This window comes from Hyla sarda, chromosome 3, assembly GCF_029499605.1.
Source record: "Hyla sarda isolate aHylSar1 chromosome 3, aHylSar1.hap1, whole genome shotgun sequence".
NCBI classification, from domain to species: Eukaryota; Metazoa; Chordata; class Amphibia; order Anura; family Hylidae; genus Hyla; species Hyla sarda.
This window is the reverse complement of record NC_079191.1, coordinates 402,568,522-402,596,120: the sequence shown is the minus strand read 5'-3', so window position 1 is coordinate 402,596,120 and position 27,599 is coordinate 402,568,522. Positions and strand designations below refer to the sequence as shown.

Here is a 27,599-nt window from a genome sequence, read left to right as displayed (position 1 = left end):
CATTGAAGAGAATAAAATGCTTAAAAACAAATTACGTAGGAAGGGATCAGATAGAGTTCAGGATAAGTTATGGTGCAGACCAGGGCGTTCATGTGTCCATTGATTTGTGGGCAGTCCAGAAAAATCTTTAAACTTTTTAAAGTGTCCATTAAAAAAAACTGGTTTTCCAATTTGTCCGTAAAAAATATTGGCTGTTCGAGATATTTTATAAATTGTTTTACTGATTAAATGAAGATACTGAAATAAGTTTTTTTTTTCCTCTCATCGGTTTTTATTTTCTGATTGTAATATTTAAACAAATTATATTTGATACATTATTATAGGGGCTGCCATCTTGCCTAAGCTGTTTTTAACAGCATTTAGAGATATATTAACTGCAACCCATAATGGACATAGGCAACAATGGACAGGGCCTGGCATGAATTGGAAACATTACTGAGCATTCTCTGTGCAATAGTCATTCCACAAGTAGGGGGAGGCTGAGCTCTGAGCGTCAGCTATTGTGTATAGTGTAATGGTGTACTGATAACTTTCAAGCTGCTTTCTCTTTATCATCACAGACAAAAGTCCTAGTTTAGTTTTAGGCCTAGTGGAAAAAAAAAATTATTTTAAAATATAGATGGTAAAAAAAAAAAAAAAAAAAAAAACACCAAAAGCATTAAAGAAGCACTTTGGGATAGGGGTTTTTGATCAACATACCTATACTTCCTGTTATGAAAAAAAAAAAATCTACTTATTGCCTTGTCGCTCCCCCAGTGCCTCTGTTTTCCACTGCTGGCCCATGCGGACCTCTTCCTGGCTCCCTGTGGTCAATATGTCCCAATGCTGCTCAGCTAATCACTGTCCGAGGTGGGACATCGCTGCGGTCAGCCATTTGCTAAACTGCAGCGTGACATATGGCCACAGAGAACAGGAAGAGGAGCACACAGGTCCACAGTGGGACAGGAGAGGCACAGGGGGAGTGGTGGGAGGTAAGTATTTCCCCCCCCCCCCCCCCCATAACAGGAAGAATAGGAATATTGGTGAAAAAAAAAAAAAAAAACATAACAGAGTACTCCTTTAACTGAATCTCCACTTTCACATCATATAGACTTTAGGTTAAAAATTCAGACCTGATTAATTTCTTTCCTTCTGTCACCTAAAAATAAGGGTTTAAAAAAAAATATGTAAAATAAAATTTTCCATTTGTCATAGGAAAAAATATACAATAAAAAAAAACATAATGGGTAACATCCTAAACTGTTAGGCTACATTCACACTACCATTGCGTCTCGTCAATTGGGGAGAGTTTGACGACTGTGATTTTGACAGGGCACAACGGGCAATAATGGGTCCCAATGAACCCCATTATAGTCAATGGGGTCCATCGGGCACCACTGTTTTTAGAGAGAATAGCGGGAGAAAAAAGACGGCGCAAGCACTTTTCTTCTCCCGCTGTTCTCCCAGGCAGTCCTGACGGCCATCACACTATCGGGTCATAACGGTAGTGTGAAAGGGGCTTTAAAATTTTAAAAATGTTATCTTACATGGTAAATATGTAAAAGAAAAAATAAAGTAGAATTTTTGTTTTCGTCATCTTGCCTCTGCCCAAAAATTGCAAGAAAAATCATTAATTAGCCATATGAACCCCAAAATTGTACCAAATCTACATCTCGCCTTGTAAAAATGCAAGGCTATAAAGATGTCCAGGGATAGAATATTAATTTTTAAAAAAGTTCGGGGTCTCAGAATATGGCAAAGAAAAGCATTTAGAAAAAACAAAAACACTGGACTACTCCTTTAAATAAAAAGCTGCATTTTCAGAGTATGAAGTGGATCCTTCCATTATCCCAGGGGATTTTTTTCCTGCTTTACTTCATACATTCTTCACATCCGTGGATAGTGGACCATCTACTGACCCCGGAGAAAGCATATATATACATCCAAACATCTAATGAGTTGCCTACACAACAATACTGTTACGCCGAGCGCTCCGGGTCCCCGCTCCTCCCCGGAGCGCTCGCTACATCCTCGCAATTGCAGCGTCCCGGTCAGACCCGCTGACCGGGTGCGCTGCGATACCTCTCCCAGCCGGGATGCGATTCGCGATGCGGGAGGCGCCCGCTCGCGATGCGCATCCCGGCTCCCGTACCTGACTCGCTCTCCGTCGGTCTTGTCCCGGCGAGCGCGGCCCCGCTCCCTAGGGAGCGCGCGCGCCGGGTCTCTGCAATTTAAAGGGCCACTGCGCCACTGATTGGCGCAGTTAGCTTAATTAGTGTGTTCGCCTGTGCACTCCCTATTTATACCTCACTTCCCCTGCACTCCCTCGCCGGATCTTGTTGCCATTGTGCCAGTGAAAGCGTTCCCTTGTGTGTTCCTAGCCTGTGTTCCAGACCTCCTGCCGTTGCCCCTGACTACGATCCTTGCTGCCTGCCCCGACCTTCTGCTACGTCCGACCTTGCTCTTGTCTACTCCCTTGTACCGCGCCTATCTTCAGCAGTCAGAGAGGTTGAGCCGTTGCTGGTGGATACGACCTGGTTGCTACCGCCGCTGCAAGACCATCCCGCTTTGCGGCGGGCTCTGGTGAATACCAGTAGCAACTTAGAACTGGTCCACCAGCACGGTCCACGCCAATCCCTCTCTGGCACAGAGGATCCACCACCTGCCAGCCGAATCGTGACAAATACAAGGTGAGTGTAATGAGTGAATCTGGTTCTGGCAGAAGGGTCAATTTCTCCTGAGTTTGGCTGATGCATCCTGTGTTCCTGTGATGAAGCCCAGGCTAATTAGGAGACTTGGACAATGGGCCAATTACATCTAACCTCGGCATCTGCTTGCTTCTCAGGTGGGATATATATATATCCAGTCTGTTACTCTTTGACTGTGTTTGAGTTCTTTCTGCACTAGCTCCTGAATTGCTCCTTACTCGATCTATCCTGTGTATATTGACCCTTGGCTAAGTGACCCAACTATTATTTTGTTTTCTGTATTTATACTGAAAACACTCTGAGATTAGATCGGTCCATATTACTATTTGACTGTTTGTCTGTCTCTGTACTGTCTTTGGTTATAGTACTGGATTTAACTATGCCTTGGACTGTAGTACAACAAGGGTCTGGCACCATGGTTGGGGCCATTCTATTAAGGAGGGGCGTACCCTAAAAGGCAGGGACAGTGATCTGGGTTAGCTCAGGGCAGCATGTTTCGCTGACCAACGTGACATTGAACAACCCAATTAAGAGGTCACACTTGTTCACTCCATATCGGTTTTGGAATACTGTAACATGAGAAGCTCTGCCATTTTGCTGTATAGTTCATGATCATATAAAGCAGGTTTATTTTTATTTTTATATTGTTTAAATTGTAGAAATTTCTGGAAATATTTGAATAAAACTACAAAATTACTTGTGCACGTATAAAATGGAACACGTCTGTAATTCAGAATAAGATGTTAGATAAAGTGAAGGCAGATAAGCCACAGACGGAGGCACAGCCAAACCAAGCAGCTAGAACAAAAATATTAGTGTTTGACTGCCTTAAAAACAATTCTATCACTGTCACGTTTTAAAGCTTTAACTTGTGTCCCACATTTCTTTCCAGGAAAAGATGGATAGGAGTGTTCCAGCTAATCGTACTCTATTCATGAGCTAGTAAAGGGCATGAAAGAAAGGGACATTGAAGTCGACTGGGGTCATGCGGGTTTCACCAAATTAGGTAACCGTAACAAAATGTCAATCACTAAACCATGTAAAGAGGAAATATCCAGGTATCCGAGTTATTTTAAAAAGACAATGAAAACCAAATCCCAGTACAGGGGCGGCCACCTAATGTATGGCATTATGGAATATTTTCCTGATCTAATGTTACCAAAAAATAAGTAATTTTCACCAAGAAAGGAAATTCAACAGCTGCGGTTGCCCTGTAAACCTGAACAGTCATACTATTTTTATAAAAACTTCAGGGATTCACATTGGAAGTTTACCATTAGGTATAACACTAACCCCTCACCTAGAAAGCAATAACATATATTTTCAAAAAACTCTTTAGCTTCTATCATACAATAGGAAAATTATTTACATTTTTTTCAATAATTTATATGATCAAAAGTTATGTTAATTCTATTGAGAGCTGTATATATCTATTGCAGTGAGCTCCTCTAGTGTTGCCTGTAGGGATTCAGAATTTTAACGGTATCATAAAGTAAACTCCAGTTCATATGACATGTTAGTGGATATGGACATCATGATCTCCCACCTGAAATCCATTGCGGTGAATCAGAACAGAAAGTTCTGTAGCTGTATTTGTGGACTCATGCCAACGATCTAAATGTCCATCATAATGAAATGCATGGTTGGTTATGGTTTTCCCTTGCAATATCGGCCACCAAAGGTAGATTTATACATCACACTTAGGGTTAGGATCAGTGCAGACCAGAATTTTGCCCCAACCACTGTCCCTACCAACATGGAAATCCCCCTCAAAATGGCAGCACCCAAATGGGCGACGGTCCTATACTCGCTTATCCCTCTATTAAGTAGAAGCCCCCAGTAAGTAAGTCGGGAATCTCCCCTATTAGGTAGAAGCCCCTGAAGATAGAAAGGCAGGGAATCCCCCTATTAGGTAGAAGCCCCAGTGGGTAGGTAGGTAAAGCATCCCCCTATTAGAAGCCCCCAGTAGGTAGGTAGTCAGGTAGGTAGGAAACCTCCTATTAGGTAAATGTCCCATTAAGTAATTTCTGCCAATAAGTCTCCTCCAAAAGAAAATAATAAAAATCCCACTGACTTTCCCTCCGCTCCCACGCTGAGGCCTCTACATCCTTCACTCTTTTAGTGGTGCAGGAGACTTTCTCCTGCAAGCCGAAGTGCAATGAAATTATCATCACGGGGCAGGTCCAAATCTGGATAACGGAGCGAATGATGATAAGACCTTGGTATGGGAGAATAGGGAAGGTGAGAGGGTTTGTTTTGTTATATGGTCTGCAGGTATCAGGATGGGTATTACCTGTGCAAATGTAAGGTATCAGCACGGTATCGGGACATCTGTAATGATTACAATGAATTGGGATTTTTATGTTGATCCTTTGCCATTATCTTATGTGCTCAGTTAGAAGGGTTTGGAGACAAAAAGGAAGCGCACCCCCCCCCCCCCCCACCCCATCGGCACGTTCTGTATTTTTTGCACTATGACCGTCTTGTGTGCCTGTGGACGTGTAGCTCTTTATTATTGTTTCCTCTCTGATTTGATCTAATAAAAAGGGTGTAGGTTGCGAATGCTTCTGTATATTGTGTAGCATCAATGTTACATAAGTCACAGTTGACCCTTGCAGTAAAATTAGCTCTGTTTATGTAAAGTAAATTGCAGATGAGCCACGGTGGACCTAGGCGCTTCCTCCATTTGGGAAACTTTGTATTAACTTCTTATAGAGACAAACCATCCAGTAATGGTAAGGAGGAACAAGCCTGTCTGTCTACAGCAGAGCCTCTTCCTGTACATGACTCAAGAGTGATGGGAGGAAAGGGCACGGACTTGAAAGCCTCCCATCTGCTGCCCATTTACTCTGGAGACGAGCGAAACAAACTCAGGAAGTGCCAACGAGTTAGAGACGCAAGGGAACGAGCTGAAGAGATTGCCTTGATCTCGGCAGGGTCACTCCAGGGCCACTCTGTGCCAGGCATTTCGTAAACCTGTATTTGGATTAGAGTGTTGGCACACAGCTGGTGATGGCTGCAGGCGCTTCTGAAGCCTCAACCCTCCGAAAAGATAAACAGCCTAAAGTGCTTCAGCAAGCAAACTGGAACAAGCACATATTCTGCTGTTTTCCTGATAACACCTGATGATTTACAGTAACCGCTCAGGTGTGGAAACCTTTCATACAACCTAGATGATGCAACAGAAGTAAACCATGTGAATCTATAGGTCAGAGCACAGTGCCGGGCAAAAGGCAAGGACCCATGCAATGCCAAGCCCCTTGTGCCCTGCAGCATGGTGCCATGGTGCAAATTACTTGCACTCAGAAGCCAATGATAATGTTGTACAGCTGATGTGGAATATTTACAATTCTTTTAATTTACTACTGAAGTATTCCACAGTTCCCATTCAAACCAATGGGCCATCTGCGTAATGCATGGACATACGGGTTCTCCATACCGGGTGCTCTTTTGCCAGCTTCGGCTAATTAACAAAGTACCAAAATGAGGGGCTGTTTTCTATAAACCCCTCAATGACTAGGCCTAGTTTGGTACTAAAAGCTTTCCTGTCATTTATATATGTGATCCAGATATGTTAAAACTTTAGATCGCACCGGGTCCCAGTGCTGACACCTACAGCATTCATAAGTTATAACAGGGTGAAACATGCAGTAGCTCCCTTCACCATCATTCGTACTAACCCGGAAAAGCATCTGCAGCATATTTATGATAGTAATTGCCTATCCTAAGTTATAGAAAAGTCCTTTAAGGGAAGGGTCACTCGGGGCGCATCCGCAGCGTATTTGACGCTAGGGATGCACCAATGAAAGTCACAGAGCGACTGTAAAGCAAGCCCCCAGCTGCGGCCAGGAGCTCGATCTGCAGTCCCTCTGTGACTGCTGTCAGTGCATCTGCAGCGTCGAATACGCTGTGGATGCGCCCTGTGTGGCCCTGCCCTTAAAATAGTTTTCTATAATTTAGGATAGGCAATTACTATCATATTGGTAAAGCCAATTCTTTATTCACCAGACACAGTGTCATACATTTAGTAGTGGCTGTATCTGGTATTGCTGCTCATCCCAATCACTTCTATAGGATAAGCTGTAAAATCAGAACATTACCAAATGTATGGCGGTGTGTCTGGTAATAAAGAAGCCATAGTGCTCACTAGAGGGTCGGACTCCACAATCCGATAAGGACAAGATTAGGCCATGAACAGAAAAATACATTCATTTTTCTATCTCCACATTTAAAAAGCATTAACTTTTTTATTTTCTCGTCAACATACCTAAAGCTCAGTGCCTGAACCATCATTATGATGTAACAATATGGGGCCACCAGAAACGCATAGTCCTTTGACACTCTATTACGCTGCCCGATGAGAACCGGGCTGAGAATTTAAAAACAAACCAAAAGAATTTCTGAAACTAAGTTTTCTAACTGCTGTCAGGAAAACCCTATTACTAGTCAATTAGTTCCATCAGGCACCATTGGTGTCTGTCGTGCGACGGACCTGGCACTCCATCAGGTTCATTGTTCTGCTCCTTTGATGGAGCAATAAAACAGGACTGATGACCACGGATATGAACAGAGCCTTCCTGCAACGTCTTTACCAGCTGATGAGTTTCTAGTGAACATTTTATCAGGCTCAGTGCATTGCTATGGAACGCGTCCATCACGTACCAGCTGCTAACTGGTGACAATTTATAGCAGAGCCCATTTAGCGCCAATCCAGCATTGCTGTGTGATGGGGAATCGAAATTCAATAACACTTTATATGCTTTTTCCCCCTTTCCTCTATGGACTACCAAATATCCATAACCCTTACTTATCGCTTAAAGGGGTACTTCACTGGCCAGTGAAATGTTCCGAACACTGTTTTCGCGCTGCGGGGGTCGGCCACGTTCCCGCCTGACGTCACAGCCACGCCCCCTCAATGCAAGTCGATGGGAGGGAGCGTGGCTTCAGTCATGCCCCCTCCCAAAGACTTGCATTGAGGGGGCGTGGCTGTGACATCACGAGGGACATGGCCGACCCCCACAGCACAAAAACAGCGTTTGGAACATTTAGTTCAACGCTGGCCAGTGGAGTACCCCTTTAAAGTAAGATAGATAATGCCTCTATACCTGTATATGACCCCATGCTGATGAAGGAACATGAGGGCTGAGGTTACTTCCGCAGCATAAAATCGTGACCGTGGTTCGTCAAATTTCCGTGAACGCTGGATCTGAAACATCAAGTCTCCACCATTTACATACTCCATGACAAAAAAGAGACGATCCTGTAAGAAAAAAAACATAAGATATTATTAGTATGGCTATCTATAGATAACATTTTACCTCTTCATGTTTTTACAGCTAGTTTGAAACTTTACTTTTGTATTGTTTTAAGAAGCTTTAAGGCATAAAAACGCTTTAATATATTTCTTGAAATACGTTGCAAGCATTTACCCCAAGACTTATTAATTTGTCCCAAGTGCAATAACAGGAATGCAGGTTTCAATAGGGCCTTCAATATGTAGGTTCACAATGCCTTCGTGTCTCATTGGACTCAAGTCACTTAAAGGGGTACTCCGCTGCCCTGCTTCCGGAGCTCCGCTCCCCAGCGTCCGGAAGTTTATTGTTCCGAACGCTGTGTGCGGGCTTCCGTGTTCAGGGCTGCCCCTCATGACGTCACGCTCGCCCCCTCAACGAAAGTCTATGGGAAGGGGGCGCGACGGCCGTCGCGCCCCCTTCCCATAGACTTTCGTTGAGGGGGCGGGCGTGACCTCACGAGGGGGGCGGCATGACCTCACGAGGGGAGGCCCTGAACACGGAAGCCCGCACACAGCGTTAGGAACAATAAACTTCCGGACGCTGGGGAGCAGAGCTCCGGAAGCAGGGCAGCGGAGTACCCCTTTAAGGTTTCTCCACTTTGCTTTTACATGTGACCTAAAAGGTGAGTAAAGCAATGCTAAGTTATCTAAACCTACTAATTTTGAGAAGATCTGCTACCTATGAACATGTAAGGGGGGGGGGGGGGGGGGGGGTATTCTGAATTGTCCCAACAAATGTTCCAGAGGGATATAAAGTCACCGACAACCATTTTACTTTCAGGGTATTTGCCGATAGCTATTCTACTGGAACCCTCATACACATGTATTTGATATAAATGGGGAAAAGGAAATAAGCTACTGCTATAGACTTCTGGTGGCTGCTTACCTCCCCTGAAATAAAAGAATCGGGAACATTAAATTCCAAAAGCCTTCTTTCACCTCATATCTGCCCTTTAGGGAAAGTAGGGACAACCCCATAGACAATATATGGCCAACATGTCCTAGTAAAATCGCTGGGTTTCTCTAACATTTTACCTACTGTATGTGTATGCTAGATTTATGGGGATAGAATTTATAGGGTAGGGTATATTTGGAGTTACCCAAGGATATTTGTCCCACTGGTATAGGGCAATTGGCATCAGCCTCATAAGGGTTTTGCCTTCTTCTGGATCAACTCGGTAGGATTATAGGTCAAACTTGATGGACTCTTGTCTTTTTTTCACCCTTACAAACTATGTAAATAAGTATGGCCACCTAAAGACCAGAATAGTCTTTACCAATAGACAGGAGAATCAGGTATGTAGACGACAATGCAAAATCAAATGGACAATAGTTAATAATTAGTGATACGATGTTATTCTTGTTATGTCTTTGCTCCACATTTGTTGTCACAACAGTTATCTAGGTAACCGGTTCTGAAAATCTGCTCAAGGTGAATTCTCCAGCTCCTTTTGCTGAATACAAATTAACCCCGCTCGTGTTAGAGCTGCAAGTACCGGATTAGACAAGTGAGGATGACAGGTCAGATAAATGCACCGATAAAACTGATGTACAAAGGTGAACGTATTCTATAATTTACTTAAAGGGGTACTCCGGTGAAAAACTTTTTTTTCTTAAATCAACTGGTGCCAGAAAGTTAAACAGATTAGTAAATTACTTCTATTAAAAAATCTTAATCCTTCCAGTATTTATTAGCTGCTGAATACTACTAAGAAAATTATTTTCTTTTTGGAACACAGTGCTCTCTGCTGACATCGCTGTCCATTTTAGGAACTGTCCAGAGTAGGAGAAAATCCCCATAGCAAATATATGTTGCTCTGGACAGTTTCAAAAATGAACAGAGATGTCAGCAGAGAGCACTGTGCTCGTGATGTCAGCAGAGAGCACTGTGTTCCAAAAAGAAAAGAATTTCCTCTGTAGTATTCAGCAGCTAATAAGTACTGGAAGGGTTAAGATTTTTTAGTAGAATTTAAATTTACAAATCTTAAAAACATTAACCACACCTCAAGGATTTTACCATAACAAATGGTACACAATGATAGATGGAAACAAATTGTCTCCATCTATCATTTTTTCCATCAATCATTGTGTACCATTGTGTAATCATTTTGTATGGTAAAATCCTTGAGGTGTGGTTAATGTTTTTTAATATTTCTTTTTTATAAATTGGTCGGTGAGGATCGACTTTATTAACCACTTATACCTCAGATTTTTTGGTTGCGAGCTGCACACATAATTTTCCTTTTTAATTTACAAATCTGTTTAACTTTCTGGCAACAGTTCATAAAAAAAAAGTTTTCCACCAGAGTACCCCTTTAACCTCTTGGGGACGCAGGGCGTATGCATACGCCCTGCATCCCCGATCCTTAAGGACTCAGGGCGTACCTGTAAAGTTACAAAATGACTTTTTTTCTTCAATTTTGTCGCACAATGAATTTTTTTTCCATTTCGCGGTGGATTTTTGGGTAAAATGACTAATGTCACTGCAAAGTAGAATTGGTGGTGCAAAAATAAGCCATCATATGGAATTTTATGTGCAAAATTTAAAGCGTTATGATTTTTAGAAGGTGATGAGTAAAAAATTAAAATGCAAAAACAAGCAGGGCTCTGTACACTGTGGACAAGCAGGGCTCTGTACACTGAGGACAAGCAGGGCTCTGTGCACTGTGGACAAGCAGGGCTCTGTACACTGAGGACAAGCAGGACTCTGTGCACTGAGGACAAGCAGGGCTCTGTGCACTGAGGACAAGCAGGGCTCTGTACACTGAGGACAAGCAGGGCTCTGTACACTGAGGACAAGCAGGGCTCTGTACACTGAGGACAAGCAGGGCTCTGAGCACTCAGGACAAGCAGGGCTATGTACACTGAGGACAAGCAGGGCTCTGTACACTGAGGACAAGCAGGGCTCTGTACACTGAGGACAAGCAGGGCTCTGTGCACTGAGGACAAGTAGGGCTCTGTACACTGAGGACAAGCAGGCTCTGTACACTGAGAACAAGCAGGGCTCTGTACAGTGAGGACAAGCAGGCTCTGTGCACTGAGGCTCTATGACACACTCCTGGCTTACACAACCAGGAGCCTGCACAGAGCCCTGATTGTCCTGACCTCACTTCCTGTATTTGAACTCCTCAGAGACACATAGGCAATAGCTGCAGGAACAGCATTTTTCACCCAAACATGTACAATTTTATTAACCAATGGATTTTACAAATATACATAGAATAGTATCGACATTATATAAAAAGTATTTTAAACGACAGGTACACTTTAATCATATTCACACCATAAACCCAATCTCTAAACTTGTAGCCATACCAAAGACTTAGCACTGATTTCTTAAAGGGGACGACCACTTTTTTTTTTCTTTTTTAGCACATGCCTAAGCATAATTTTTCATAAAAGTTATACCCTGGAATACCCCTTTTACCCTTTCATGACCAGGGATGTTTTGAGCTTTCATGTCCAAAGTAGAATTTTACCTTTCGGAATGCTACATTCTAAGGCCAGTTTTAGACAAACACAATACGGACAAATTTTTGCGACTGCATTATGGCTTCAAGTCTTGGCCCAATCACAGATGTTATGACACCTACTGAAAAAATAATAGATTTCAATGATGCATTCAGTTCAAGTTATTAGACCCGTGGTCGGACCAAGACTTGCAGCTGTAATACAGAAACAAAAATGAGGAAGCACAATTCCGGCATGAAACAATTGTAGCCCGGCATGAAACAGTTGTAGCCTGCCCTTTTTTTTATGTTTTCTATGAAAAAATAAAATCAAAGTTCTGAAGACTGCCCGGGAGAAAGCTCCATTTTCCTTCTTTTCAGGATATGTTTGCACTATTCCGTTTTGCCTGAACGAGATGCATGCCCATTTCAGATTACTAGGGAGACGCTGTGTGGGTTGCCCCGTAGGCTCTTCTCTTCTTCTCGGAAGTAGACACTGATCTAGATGGATATTTGGAATCCTGCAATGTCCAATAAATTCGTGACCAGAAGTTTTGTTATCAGGACATAAGCCAACAATATTTTCATCAGATGTTAAAGTAAAACTATCAGCCTGTTCACCAATGCAAACCCAATACACTGGGTTATAGTGTGGGTGAAAAGGAGTCCAAAGAGGGGTCACTTAAATATGTCCAGTAGGTCCTGAGATATATCCCCCAGAAGATCCTCTGCTGAATTCAGTGAATCACATGCAGGGGGCGGGGCTTCAGTAGCTCAATTTGCATATCCATTTTCTGTGACTCCACATCCTAGTGAAGTGGTGTCACGAAGCCCCACCCCATGTGAAGCCCCACCCCCTGAACGTGATTCACTGAATTCAGCAGAGGATCTTCTGGGGGACATATCTCAGGACCTACTGGACATATTTAAGTAAGTGACTTATCGTTGGACTCCTGATCACCCACACTATAATCTAATGTGGGTTTAGTGTGGGTGAACAGGCTGAAAGTTTTCCTTTAAGTCTATTAGAATCACATCCACCAGTCCTCTACACCTGTATTCCACAAAATCTCCTGAACCCTTCAGGACGGCTGACCTTCCCTTGTGGTGCTATGGCAGGATATTAAGAACCATAAAATGTATGATGGGAAACGGGCAGCACAAACCTCAACTGATCAGTAACTCACACACGTACGGTATATTTATTCTCCCGAGACTGGAGTATTCTTCTAAGTAAGCACATTGAAGAAGTAGTTCAAAGCTGACAACCGTTCCCATGCTTTAGCAGACTTGTGCAATTACACTAAATACCAAGAGTTGCCAATGCCGAGAAGCAATAACAGCTCAAAGGAAAACAACACTTAGCTCCCTGGCTAGATTTGCACAATCTTGGCAAGATACAAGACCGCATGCTTTTGTCATAGCCCTTCAAATAATGTGTCTTGTGTCAATTCACCTTTGGTGACCCTTAACAGATATGTTAGGAACTGCATAAGTAACAACTCCCCTATACAACCATTATGTGAGAATCATTTGCATTTTTTCCATACCCCCCATTTAAAGGGCACCTGTCATACCACAGTAAAAAAAAAAAAAGGAAGCTTATATATGTTACTCACTAGGTCATGCAGATGCTTTACATGTCTTTATTATGTGTCTAGGTGTATTTGCCAGAAAAATCCCTCTGTTCTGCTGCTCACTCATTCTGACATCCACTGCTCAGGAAGGGGCGTATCTGAGGCAAGCTCTAAACCCGCCCTCACTCACCATCCATTTACTTTCTCCCTGAGTCTGCTGTGCTGGGTCTCCTTATCCAGTCACTGAATGCTGCTATATGACCCCTGATTTCTGTTTTCAGAAAAGAGTCTGATAGATAGGACAGGAGTGAGCACAGAGCTTCAGCTGGGACAAAGATGATGCTGCAGCCAGACAGGATTATGTTCTGGGTGGTAAAGGGACCTCTTCGGCTAGGTTTTTTTGTTTTGTTTTTTAAATGCCCATTCAGCCGCATGGTGTTTTCTTTGTGAAAAAATGCTGTGGCCTGATGTTAGCTGCAAGTCAACAGGGAAATGCAAAATGCCATATCTACTTGGCGTTTTTCAGTTTGGCGTTTTTTTTTTTTTTTTAAACCTTTTGGCGTTTTTCAGCAATTTTTGGCTCCTCTTGTTGAGACTTTGGCTTTTTTTTTTTTTTTTTTTAAGGAAAATCATGGCGTTTTCCTCCCATAAAAGTCTAGGGGAGTGAAGAAATGCCAAGAAAAACGCCATGTGGGTTTTAACTTTGGCGCTTTTGCCGGCGGTTTTTATTCTTTTTTGGACTTTAGCGATCCAAAAAAGTGATGGAGATACCTTTTTTTAATAACATTTTGTAGGGTACCATTAAAAAAAATAATAAAAAAGATACAGTAATGATGGAAAAAATTCTTTTTAACGAAATGTATCATTTTTATAACACATTTTTTGTTAATTTTAAACAGGGATCAATTTATGATGTGGGCAGGCAGGAAAACTGTAGCCGACAATAATAAAAATTGCATTATTTATTAAAATGTAAAAATAATATATTTGTTATAATTAATTTTGTTAAACTTTTTATTAATAATGTATTTTAATAATGTGTTGAATAAAGTGTGTGTTTTTAACTTTTTTTTCTTTATTTTTTTTACATTTTTAAGACAGTACTACTACTCCCAGTATGGAACTCACTGTTCCATGATGGAAGTAGTAGTACATATACTAACTGATAGATCGCCACGGGTGTCACTTCTGACACCCGTTGCGATCCTCCTGTATAATATATAGATTATACAGGCCGGCAGCGCTTCTATGGTCCCCTGCACTGCCGTATATTATATATATATATACACACCTACGGTATTCATATTTCCCACAGAGAGCTGTAATTGACCAGATGGTTCCAACCAATCACAACTCTCTGTGGGAAATATGAATAGGTGTATATATACATCAGTGCAAGGGATCATATAAGAGCGGCCGCTGGGATCTTTTCTTAACTGCAGGTACTACTGCTCCCAACATGGAGCCCACTCTGCTCCATGCTAAGAGCTGTTGTACCTGCATTAATAGACAGATCGCAGCAGGTGTCATAAGTGACACTTGCAATCTGTCTATTAATGCAGGTACTACATCTCCTAGAATGGAGCAGAGTGCGCTCCATGTTGGGAGCAGTAGTACCTGCAGTTAAGGACAGATTACAGCAGGAGTGACTCCTGACACCCACTGCGATCGTCCTTCATCCTTCATCCCTGAGATGCGGAGCGGCTTTTTCCTGTGCTCCAAATCTCTGCTCTGTACTCCAGCTGGCCAGTGATGTGAATATAAATTCACATCACTGATTCCTATTTCCCGCTGAGAGTGGGGATTGGCTGCAACCATCTGGCCAATCACCACTCTGGGAGAAAAATATGAATGAGTGATGTGAATTTCTATTCACATCACTGACCAGCCCGGAGTTGAGAGCAGAGATGCGAGTGCTGTATAGAGCCACTCCGCATCTCTGCAATAGATAGGACGATCGCATCAGGTGTCAGGAGTGACACCCAGGACGTTCTGTCTATTAGTACAGAAACTTCTGCTCCCATCATGGAACAGTGTGCTCCATGATGGGAGTAGTAGTACTACCTAAAAATGTAAAAAAAAAAAATAAAGAAAAAAGTTAAACACACACACTTTAACACATTATTAAAATACATTACTAATAAAAAAAATTACAAAATTCATTATAAAAATTATATTATTATTTTTACATTTACATGGCCCCTTTCTACATTTGTATTATTGTTACATTTTTAGGTCCCTTTGTCAGGTACATCTTTGTTCATCCCTACTGCATCCTTTTTTTTTTTTTTGGTACCCAACAAATTTAGAAAAAAAAAAACGCCAAATGGGCCAAAAATGCAATTTTCACTCAAAGGCAAAAACGCCAGAAAACATAGGAAAAAGCTGTGACAGTTTTTCTGGCGTTTTTTTTAGCCTAACGGTTATTTTGATTTCTATACAAAGGAGAATTTTTTTGCTACCTTCTTTCTTGCTCCTTCTCGAACTGTGGCTATACACTCTCCCTCTCTCCCCCCCCCCCCTTTACCCTCCAATTTCTCCTCTCCTGTCCCTCCCTTGCCTTTCACTCTCCTTTATCTTATCTTTTCACGCTTTCCTCCTCTTCTCCGTTGCCTTTCTTTTTACCTTTTCCCCTTCCAGAGGACAAATCCTATACGAATTTACATGTTGTGTTTACCAAAGTAGACTATTTGGATATGTTACTACAGATACTGTCATGTGATACCTATGTATTCCTCTGTTTTTGTTTATTGAAAAATAAAAATACCTTTAATTTATATATATATATTTTTTGTAAAAAGGACAATTTTAATAACGATTTCAGCAATATCACAAAAATGCATGAAAAATTAAGGTCAACATAGCTTCAGGGGAGGTGTATAACTATGGTATATCTTTATCCCCCAGGGAAAGCAGCAGCAGCAGTATACAGATAGAGCTGGGAGAGAAGGGGTCTGGGAGCCACAAGAAAGGATTAGATAAGTGCTGTGGGAATTTCTGCACAATGCGGGAAAAAGGAATATGGCCTGTAATAGGAGATTCATATAATATCAGTATTTTGAAAAAAATAAAAATAAAATAATAATAATAATAATAAAAATATATATATTGTAGTGTCCGCATTTTCGAATCCAAAAGGAAGTCTAAATGTATAAGTCAAAAATATTTTTAAAAAGTTTTAAAATATATATATATTTTATTATTATTATTATTATTATTATTATTATTATTATTATTATTATTATTATTATTAAACATTGTAATCCCCCCTAGTCTTTACTGAGTTATCATATAAAAAACATAATCAGTATAATGTCCAAACTAATAAAATATTATGTTATTTATACTGCACATAATAGAAAGTGAATGATGGCAGGCCATTTTTGAGACTAGGCTTCCACTGCGACATTTGATCACAGTAAAATGATTGTAGTGTTTTCCAACCAGGATGCATTCAGCAGTTGAAAAACTACAACTCCAAGCATGTGCAGACAGCTGTCCAGGAATGCTGGAAGTTGTAGTTTTGAAACAGCTGGAGACACCCTGGTTGGGAAAAACTGCATTACCATGACTCACGCACCTTCAACGCTTCCCTAGGTTGCGGAATAATCACTCGATCACTATCACTATCTGTTCTATTACAATGGAGTAACTAGAAATAACATTGGTGGGCTTTGAGGACTGGGTTGGAGACCACTGGTATGGAGGGTAATATTGTCATAGTGAAGCTATTCAACGTATTAGGCCAGTAACTGAATAGGCTTAGAGGGTCACCACCTCTTTACTGAGCCAGAAATGTGATAAAGTCATAAAATGAGGATGAGCATGTAAAACTTTACTTTTAAAATACATTAAGAATCACATATTAAATAGGACCCCAAAATGATGCACCATAGTGATAAATGATACCTAAAGCAGATATAAAAACGGATCTGATTAGTATATTATGACAATGGGGAACAGGCTGGTGGGACCAGGTAAACTAGGAGTAGTGGTGGGTAATATACTGTAGATCTAAAACCCTACACACTGTCCCTAGGATGCCCTTCTTAACAGGGCGGCCCCACACTGGATCCTATCCCTAGTATATCCTGTTAAGCCCTAGAACCTCCCTACGCATTTCTTCTGCCCGTAACAGCAGAGTCCTCGGGGGGACTGATCAGGGGTATAAGGAACAGGAAAAAAAAAGAAACAAGGTATATAGAATTATATCTCAAGTCTATGAGCATTACAAAAAGTGAGTCTAAAAAAAGTGTATACTCCAAAAACTACAGATGGGTGCACAAAGTGAGGATAATAATGCTTATCAATACTGCAGTAAGTCAAGAGTATCAAATACAAGGAATACAGTCCTGAACGCTTAATGCGCATGTAAAATATAATAAGTTGAGGACTGGGTTATGGGCCACTGGTAGAAAGGTTATAATTGTCATGGTGAAGATTTTCAAGGTATCAGGCCAGAAACTGATACTGAGGCAGACATCTGCATAAAGCAATTGTCACTTCCTTTCCCTTACTTCTCTAGTCAGGGGGTCATAATAAGAAAACACCTCCCAGGGCAAAAAACGTTAGACATATCTTTCCACAAAGCTATTATAAGTAATAAAATGACATCTGTCCACATAATATTGCCTGTAGTGGCAGCTCTTAATAATGTATAAAGAACTGTATTGTCACTATATGTACTTATCACTATTAGCATTAAGCAAACTCATCACTTCATCCTGTGTATAAACATTGGTGGTTTTCAAACGGATTTTTCTTTGTTTCTGTATAGAAGCCTGAGTAGTCAGGTCTATGACAGTATCCGCCAACAGGAATACTACACCCCGGGCACCTTCTTAGCGACTTCACCTTTTGTCCCTTAGTGGTTTGTTTTACCTTATTCAACAAAGAAAGCCTTTGGCTGAACCCTATATCCTCTCCATAACTGAATTATCCCAAATCACAAAATTCTCTCCATCATATGATTTGTATTTTGTACTATTTGATCTTCCATTATTTATATTAGTGCCTTCCTGGTGCGTAGTCAACAATGGGTCCTGCAATCCATGCACATGGCGGTATCATGGCTCAATATCATCAGGATACGGCGCCTAAAGAATTATATGGAGAAATACTGAAGCTTCATTTGCCTCCAATTTCATAGCTTCCATCTGCCAATGTGACATGTTATATAAATATCCATGAAAACAGAGACGAGGTTAAAGAGCAGCCTGTAGTGATTGGATGAAGAGACCCAGCACAGCACAGCAGACTCAGGGAGAAAGTGAATGCATGGTGAGTGAGGGTGGGCTCAGTGTTTGCCTCTGACGCGCCCCTTCCTGAGCAGTGGATGCCACAATGAGTGAACAGCAGAACAGAGAGATTTATGAGCCAAATACAGAAGCTGGACAGAGCTGAGAAAAGAAGCCAAAAGACCCCCCCCCCCCCCTTTGTCAAGATTTGTGCCCCTCAGGGCAGAAGAAGTGGCCTGCTGCCACCTGTAGTCAGGGTGAGTTTTTCTGTTAGGGAAAGGTAGTGGTGTAAAAATAAAAAACCCTCCCCCCCTGACACCCCAATAGGTCCTCAAGGGTCCGCCGCAGATTTAGTAGCGGATTCTATTAGGGTTTCAGGGCGCTGCAATCTGTCACCTTTTTTTTTTTGGGCCACAGCGTTTTTATTTTATTTTATTATAATGGTGTGTGATTTCTAATGGTATACACCGAGCACATACACACTTCTCCGACTCCCCCCCCCCTACATGCACATTTCCCCCCATCTCATACACAGACTTTGGGCCAAAGCCCAAACACAGGAAGTGCAGCCTGGAGTGCTGAGGGGGTGTGTCCAACCAACAGCATATGGCAGTTAAGTGTGAGAGGAGCTATGATTGGATAAGGCTGGACACCCCCCCCCCTCAGCACTCCAGGCTGCACTTCCTGTGTTTGGGCTCCGGTCCTAAGTCTTTGTATAAGATGGGGGGGAAAATGTGCTCTTGAGCTTTTTTTTTAACACAAATAAAACATTAAAAACTAAAAAAAAAATTTAAACAGAGTATATTACAAATATTTTTTATTTACCATAAGGAGTGCAATAGCAAAAATTTGTTTTAATGAGAGTTACCCTTTAAGGTGAAAATGGGCTTAGTCCTTAAGGGGGTTAAAAAAGTCTCTAGGACATGTCATAAGTTAAGTCAAAAGTTCTGATTGGTCAAGGTCTGTGTGTTTAGATCCCAACCAATCCCCAGTGCCTGTGACCGTCCCATAGAATTGCATTGTACGTTTGTGTCGACTACACGGCACAGGGCTGTCAGCACAATCTTCTCCCGACTCCTTCTTTTGACATATCTTAAAGCCACGCCAAAAGTTTTGATCCGCCAGGGTCGAAGTGCTCAGACCCAGGCGTATCAAAACTTTCGATATCCCTTTACAACAAACTTCAAAAGTTTTTTGTTTTTTAAAGTGACAGTGCCCATAAGAAAAATGTAAAGTTTTGTTTTTTTAAGTTATGTTTGCCTCATTTGATGTAAAATGAAATACGAGCATATATTGTAGCATACGTTTTTTGGTGTTTATTTATTTTTAACTCATCTGTTCCAAAAGTCCCTAAAGAGGCGGAGCTCATGCAAACTCAACCCAGAAGTGGCCCTCTTTGGGGGCGTTCCCAGCTGTTTCATTAGCCTTTCCAAGGGAGGAGCATGTCAGAAATTTGGATATGTAATGTTTATCAAAACCTGTGGAGAGGTGCAGTTGCCCAGAGCAACCAATCAGATCACTTCTTTCAATTTTTTAGAGGTCTGTTTAGAAATGAAAGAAGCAATCTGATTGGTTGCTATGGGCAACTGCACCATTCTTCCTCTAAACCAGTTTTGAGAAATCCCCCCCATAATCTCTTTTTGCTGTCAGCAGATATTCTTGTTCACAAACAGAATCTTAAACTTCTCTCACCGGTGTTCAGCAGACTATAGAGCAATGTTTCCGTCCCTGGGTGCCTCCAGCTGTTGCAAAACTACAACTCCCGGCATGCCCGGACAGCCTTTGGCTGTCCGGGCATGCTGGGAGTTGTAGTTTTGCAACAGCTGGAGGCACCCTGGCTGACAAACACTGCTATAAGGGCATTAAAGGGGTACTCCACTGTAAAACATTTTCTTTTAAATCAACTGGTGCCAGAAAGTTAAACAGATTTGTTAATTACTTCTATTTAAAAATCCTAATCCTTCCAGTACTTATCAGCTGCTGTATGCTCCACAGGAAGTTCTTTTCTTTTTGAATTTCCTTTCTGTCTGACCACAGTGCTCTCTGCTGACATCTCTGTCCATTTTAGGAACTGTCCAGAGTAGGAGCAAATCCCATTAGCAAACCTCTCCGGCCCTGGACAGTTCCTGACATGGACAGAGGTGTCAGCTAGAGATGAGCGAACTTACAGTAAATTCGATTCGTCACGAACTTCTCGGCTCGGCAGTTGACGACTTATCCTGCATAAATTAGTTCAGCCTTCAGGTGCTCCGGTGGGCTGGAAAAGGTGGATACAGTCCTAGGAAAGAGTCTCCTAGGACTGTATCCACCTTTTCCAGCCCACGGGAGCGCCTGAAAGCTGAACTAATTTATGCAGGAAAAGTCATCAACTGCCGAGCCGAGAAGTTCGTGACGAATCGAATTTACTGTAAGTTCGCTCATCTCTAGTGTCAGCAGAGAGCACTGTGGTCAGACAGAAAGGAAATTCAAAAACAAAAGAACGCCTTCCTGTTGCGCATACAGCAGATGATAAGTACTGAAAGGATTAAGATTTTTAAACAGAAGTAATTTACAAATCTGTTTAACTTTCTGGCACGAGTTGATTTAAACAAAAATGTTTTCCAGCGGAGTACCCCTTTAAGGCTATAAATGCTTCTGATGCACATACCTATCGTTCTATAAATCCTTATGGGCCTGATGGAAGCCAAAGAGTATTCTTATGGCATCTGATTGACTGGTATATGTGGTAATACCACCCAGTTTAATGGTGCAGAGCTGCAATACCGGACATAACCTATGGACAACAGTGGCACTGTTTGCAAAAAAAAAAAAATAGTATTTCCTAATCCCATACTTCTCCTTTATCCTAAACATCTCCACGTAGCCGTGTCTCAGTAGTTTGGCCAATACTGGCTTGGATAATGGGAGGATGCGGCGGGCACAACCTCTGCAGAGATTGATGTGTGATCTCATTAGCCGTCTAGTACACGTATCCTGCCAGACCGCACTGCGGATAGATACACTAACCCTAGCACGGCTTTGATGTCTTGTGTTCTTTTTTGTTCAGAACGATGTTGATGAAACCCTGGGACACTCGTCAGGATTCCCTGTAATGAAATCATTTAGACTAATAGATATGGTAGGACGCAAACAAGCGCACGTGTAGCATGTGACCACAACAAGGTCTGTAGCGTGTGCATACACACACATATGTACCGTCGTACTAATATTTTAGTGCCTAGAGGACCGCTGCACAGCCACAAGTCTGAGACCCATAAATAAACTTTTCATATAAATACATGCAGGGCCGGTTCTGCCTATAGGCAAAATAGGCAGCTGCCTAGAGTACCCTCTTGATGGGGGCGCCACTCTGCCTGCTGCAAGAAAGTAAGTTGCAAGCCGGCATCCAAAGCACCCGCCGCTTATTCGAAGCACCCAGCCAGCACCACAGTTGCACCCCCCTTCCCCCAGTACCATAATAATCTGCATTCTTCTGCCTAATGGAGGAGCACAGTGCCATCTCAAAGGCAGACAGGCAGGTCAGGTCCGTCCAGCAATATGACATCGCGCAAGCCTCCATACTCCCATCCCGAACCATAACCCTAGTAGTAAGGTGATTACGTGAGAAGGAGGTTTGTTACAGTGTGTCACCCCAGTAGTAAGGAGATTACATGGGGAGGAGGTTTGTTATAGTGTGTCACCCCAGTAGTAAGGAGATTACATAAGGAGGATGTTTGTTACAGTGTATCACCTCAGTAGTAAGGAGATTACATGGTGAGGAGGTTTGTTACAGTGTGTCACCTCAGTAGTAAGGAGATTACATGAGGAGGAGGTTTGTTACAGTGTGTCAACTCAGTAGTAAGGAGATTACATGAGGAGGAGGTTTGTTACAGTGTGTCACCCCAGTATTAAGGTGATTACATAAGGAGGAGGTTTGTTACAGTGTGTCAACTCAGTAGTAAGGAGATTACATGAGGAGGAGGTTTGTTACAGTGTGTCACTCCAGTAGTAAGGAGATTACATGGGGAGGAGATTTGTTACAGTGTGTCACCTCAGTAGTAAGGTGATTACATGAGGAGGAGGTTTGTTACAGTGTGTCACCCCAGTAGTAAGGTGATTACATGAGGAGGAGGTTTGTTACAGTGTGTCACCCCAATATTAAGGTGGGGCATGTCAAAGGGCAGAGCCAATGTGCAGGGTCAAGGGGTGGCAAATTCCTTTTGCCTAGGGTGGCAAAAATCCTTGCACCAGCCCTGTATACAAGCTCAGTTCTGCCGAGCATGCATGTGTTGTCAATTAGTATGCAGCTGCCAGACACCTCTGATGGTGATTTATTCTAGCTCTTCAATGTGTCTGATCATCACCCTTACTACATATCAAACAACTCCTACCCAGGTCCTGCTGAAACGGAGAGTTCAGTACATAACCTAAACCCCCGTAATGCATGAACCAGTATCCTGTAGAACAGTAGTCTTCAGCCTGCGGACCTCCAGCTGTTGCAAAACTACAACTCCCAGCATGCCCGGACAGCCAACGGCTGTCCGGGCATACTGGGAGTTGTAGTTTTGCAACAGCTGGAGGTCCGCAGGTTGGAGACTACTGCAGTAGAATAATGTAGGTTTACTACAATGAGTCTGAGGCAATCCTATACTAGTTATTCTTGGGTACAAATTCCTTATGGTACAACCTTTATGTTTATTATTACATTTTATTATTTTCTATAAAATAACAATCCCATATATGAGCAGGGAGTCCAACTATTATACATGCATCCATGCAGCCCATTATTAGATTTAAGATACCCTGTTCTAGCTACCCCATAGATTAGTGTTTCCCAACTAGGGTGTCTCCAGCTGTTGCAAAACTACAACTCCCAGCAGACCCAGGCAGCCAAAGGTGAAGTCGCTAAGAAGGTGCCCGGGGGGTAGTGTTCCTGTTGGCGGATACAGTCATAGACCTGACTACTCTGGCTTCTATACAGAAACAAAGAAAAATCTGTTTAAAGGGGTACTCCGGTGGAATTTTTTAAAAAATTTTTTAGGTCTTTGTAAGTCAACTGGTGCCAGAAAGTTAAACAGATTTGTAAATTACTATTCTATTAAAAAATCTTTACCCTTCCAGTACTTTTTAGCAGCTGTATGGTACAGAGGTAATTATTTTCTTTTTGAATTTCTTTTTTGTCTTGTCCACAGTGCTCTCTGCTGACACCTCTGTCTGTGTCAGGAACTGTCCAGAGTAGCATAGGTTTGCTATGGGGATTTTCTCCTGTTCTGGACAGTTCTGGACAGTTCCAGCTATTAAGTACTGGAAGGATTAAGATTTTTTTTTCATAGAAGTAATTTACAAATCTGTTAAACTTCCTGGCACCAGTTGATTAAAAAAAAAAAAGTTTCCTGCTCTGGACAGTTCCTAAAATGACAGAGAGCACTGTGGTCACACAGAAAAAAAAAAAAAAAGAGCTTCCTCTGTATAATACAACAGCTAATAAGTACTGGAAGGATTAAGATTTTTTAATAGAAGTCATTTACAAATCTGTTTAACTTTCTGGCACCAGTTGATTTTAAAAACATGTTTTCCACCGGAGTACCCCCTTTAAGGTCTAACAGTGTCTGTCCAGTCTAATAAATGAAGCACAAGAAGCGGCGAGTGGCCTCTCGTTTTTTCTGTACTGTATGTTTCTTGTATTTGTATTAGTCACAGAACCCGACCTTAGTTCTGTTACTTCCATAGGAGTCTGAGATCTCTCCACCAATCACCATAAAACAGGGACACTCCTAAATTATGTTCCATGTTGAAAGAGGAAAGTCTCCTGGTAGGCTGGATATATACTGGGTACTTCACACTCTGATTCCTTATCAGGACCCGGGTCCGTGCGGCCCCTCATGGTATCAGCAGCAGCCCCTGAAAGTTATACCCACCAATTCCGGCTACATTACTCCTAATTTCAGCACACACATAGAAAGCAGATAAGCCTTATCAGCCTGAGCGCTGGTTTCTTATTTCTCTTACAGTCCAGAATGAATACAATCTTTATGGTTTTTCCCTTTGGAGATGGTGCGGCACTGCGTTATAGAGTGTGCTGGAGATGGGATGGCGAGTGGGAACAGGTGTAGCTGTTTTGTCTTAGGCGGTGCTCACATAGGGTAGACAATATTCACAGTGTCCATAGAGAAGCATGAAGAAATATCGGCACTCACCAGTGTGGCTGTGAAGTCTTCCTTATTGAGACATACTCACAAGTAAGGGTACGGACGAGAGGGGTGGTGGGGGGACAAGTGGTGGCAACCGAGCTCCTGTTTCACACGCCTAGCGTGCTTCGTCCGGCCATTGGCCGGACGAAGCACGCTAGGCGTGTGAAACAGGAGCTCGGTCGCCACCACTTGTCTCTCTTCTGTACCCTTACTTGTGAGTATGTCTCAATAAAGAAGACTTCACAGCCACACTGGTGAGTGCCGGTATTTCTTTATGCTTCTCTATGGACACAATCTTTATGGTGTTTGATTAATTGTAGGGAAAATTCTTCAAGTAAGTAATGTCTCTATTTAAACACTTTAAGGAATGCAGAAAAAACGTAATAGTCACAAAATATCTGTATTTCAATGTAAATTGGTGCCGTATACTGTTTAAAGGGGTAAGATGTCTGATCACGGGGGGCCCGCTGCTGAGACCCCCCCCCCGCAATCTCCCTACAGCACCAGGGTGCTGAATCTCCAGTTTTGGAAACCTCCGGGTTTCCGGGACTGGGGACGTGACGTCACGCCACGCCCCCTCCATTCATGTCTATGGGAGGGGGCGTGACAGCCATCACGCCCCCTTCCATAGACATGAATGGAGGGGGCGTGGCGTATCGTCCCCAGTCCGAGGTTTCCGAAACTGGAGATTCAGCACCTCCATAGAATGCGGGTGCTGCAGGGAGATCACGTGGGGGGGGGGGTCTCAGCAGCGGGCCCCCCGCGATCATACATCTTATCCCCTATCCTTTGGATAAGATGTTTTTGCCCGGAATACCCCTTTAAGACATGGACAAGAATGGTAGTCAGGGTTCACAATATTTCCCTAAAGTATCGCATATCTGTAAAAGTTGGGAGAGATATGAGGAAGCCAGATATAGTTACATGACTAGCAAACCATGCTGAGGACTTTGCTACATTTTGGGTCTGGATTTATTTATTTATGGAATATAAAAGGCAGGTTGGTAGCAGGGCCACTCATTCCCTTCCTGGCCAGTCTAAGTTTCAGTGTGGCCCAAATCAGCACAGGTGCTGAAGACAGTTGGTGACTGGGTTTTAAAGCAAATCTGTATAGCCACATATCTACAGTGCATGATCGGGAAAATTGTGTTTTAAAGGGGTTATCCAGGAAAAAACTTTTTTTTTATATATCAACTGTCTCCAGAAAGTTAAACAGATTTGTAAATTGTTTCTATAAAAAAATCTTGAAGTTGAGTTGATCTTTTCTGTCTAAGTGCTCTCTGATGACACGTGTCTCGGGAACTGTCCAGAGTAGAAGCAAATCTCCATAGCAAACCTCTTCTACTCTTGCATTCTGCAGGCTAAGGATGTAAGGAACCTGTAACTCTGATAGGAGTTGGAGTCCTCAGGTTTTGCAGCCTCAAAAGGGGACATTTGGACCTTGGTGACTTTTGTTGGGTGGCCGGTAGTAAGCCACCTGTATAGATATGGAGGGGAGGGGGAAAAAAACAAACTTCTGATATCTTGTGCTGCTTAGCAGATTGAAAATGGATTCCAGGTCCGGACATATGTTCAAATCCAAAGTGGACTCGTTTACTTGTAGTACAATAAAATAATATAAGGACCAATAAAAATGAAAGGGTACAGCACTGCAGAATCTGTGCACTCTATATAAATAAATAAATAATTATTATTTATTATTATTAATAACCACCCAAAACGTGTCATTGGTGCTTTTATTATTTTATTGTACTGCAAATAAACTTTGTATATGAACAATACTCCTGACCTGGAATCCATTTTTTATTGAGATAAGAAGCATTTAAACTTTACATTCACGTCTGTCTCTGACTGCTGTTTTGCCATAATTTGTCTGGCTCTACAGAGCTAATCTTCCACCACTGTTAAGCGTAAGACTACATAAATTCTTTACAGGTCTATATTGCAGTTTGGTGTTGTATGGATCCATAAAACTTCGGGAAGCTAATGTAACTCAAGTAAACTATTTATGTTCTGTAGAAGATTGTTTCCCATCCAGAGGGACTTCAGCTGTTGCAAAACTACAACTCCCAGAATGCCCGGAATCAATTTTTATTGGGATAAGCAGCATTTCAACTTTACATTAGAGTCGCTGTCTCTGACCGCTGTTTTGCCGTTATTTGCCGGGCTCTACAGAGCTAATCTCCCACCACTGTTAGAGGGAATGTGCCACTAAATGTGATATTTCTCTTTTTTTTTTTTTTTTTTTTTTTTTTTAGAGGTTAAATAATTTTTTCTAATTTTTAAAATATTTTTGGAAATATTTTACTACATTTTTACTTGTCACAAATAATGAAAAATTTCATAACTTGACATATCTCCCACTGTTGACCAGCAGAGGGAGCTAACATGAGGAATCTGGTGAAAGCAAGAAACTTGGCTTCTGCAAATTAGACCTCACCCATCTACTTTCCTCCTCTCTCTGTATGCAAAAGGGGGAGGGGGTTTTGTAGTTTTTTCCATTCCACTGTCACCATTTTGTTGGTGTCTCAAGAGTGGTAAAGAACAGACTAGATGTCTCTTGATAGGCCACTTCTCCTCAGGGACTTCAAGAAAATGGTGCTGGCTCCCCCTTTCATTTCACCTAGCCTGTGCTATGCACATGGGCAGTAAGCAGTCAATGCTTTTCTATGATACACTCAGTCTTAACTTTTTGCCATAAAGCAACTGTGTAGGTGTTGTGAAGTGACACACCACAAATAGGCTACACAATTGGCAGCCCCCAGTTAACACTTTATTAATAAAAAACATTAAAACTACATTGTCCTACAATGAGTACATAAATGAAATGCTTCATCTTAATAGAATAATATTTATAATAATATAATATAATATAAATAATATAATATAAAATAGAATGGTGACACATTCCCTTTAAGTGTATATTGCATATTGTTGTATGGATCCATTATACTCCAGCCATAGAACTAAGGGAAGATACTCTAACTCCTGGTAACTACTTATGTTCCTGTAGAGCACTGTTTCCTAAGCAGGGTGCCTCCAGCTGTTGCAAAACTACAACTCCCAGCATGCCCAAGCATGCTGGGAGTTGTAGTTTTGCAACAGCTGGAGGCACCCTGCTTGGGAAACACTGATGTGAAGACTAACAGAGCAACAATATGCACTTGTCTTGAAAAATATTATTCC

The 27,599-nt window shown here is 42.0% G+C and overlaps 1 protein-coding gene across 5 annotated transcripts in view; it reads right to left on the bottom strand.

Moving 5' to 3' along the window:
• Positions 1 to 27,599, bottom strand: part of PRKCE (protein kinase C epsilon) — a 478,701-nt gene that overhangs the window by 77,364 nt on the left and 373,738 nt on the right. For all 5 annotated transcript variants that reach the window (XR_008891642.1, XM_056568104.1, XM_056568105.1 and 2 more), the window contains one exon: positions 7,793 to 7,947. Coding sequence is in view for 4 of the 5 variants with exons in the window: in XM_056568104.1 (XP_056424079.1) it covers positions 7,793 to 7,947 (155 nt within the window). In the remaining variant the exon portion in view is untranslated. The remainder of the gene's footprint in view (positions 1 to 7,792; positions 7,948 to 27,599) is intronic.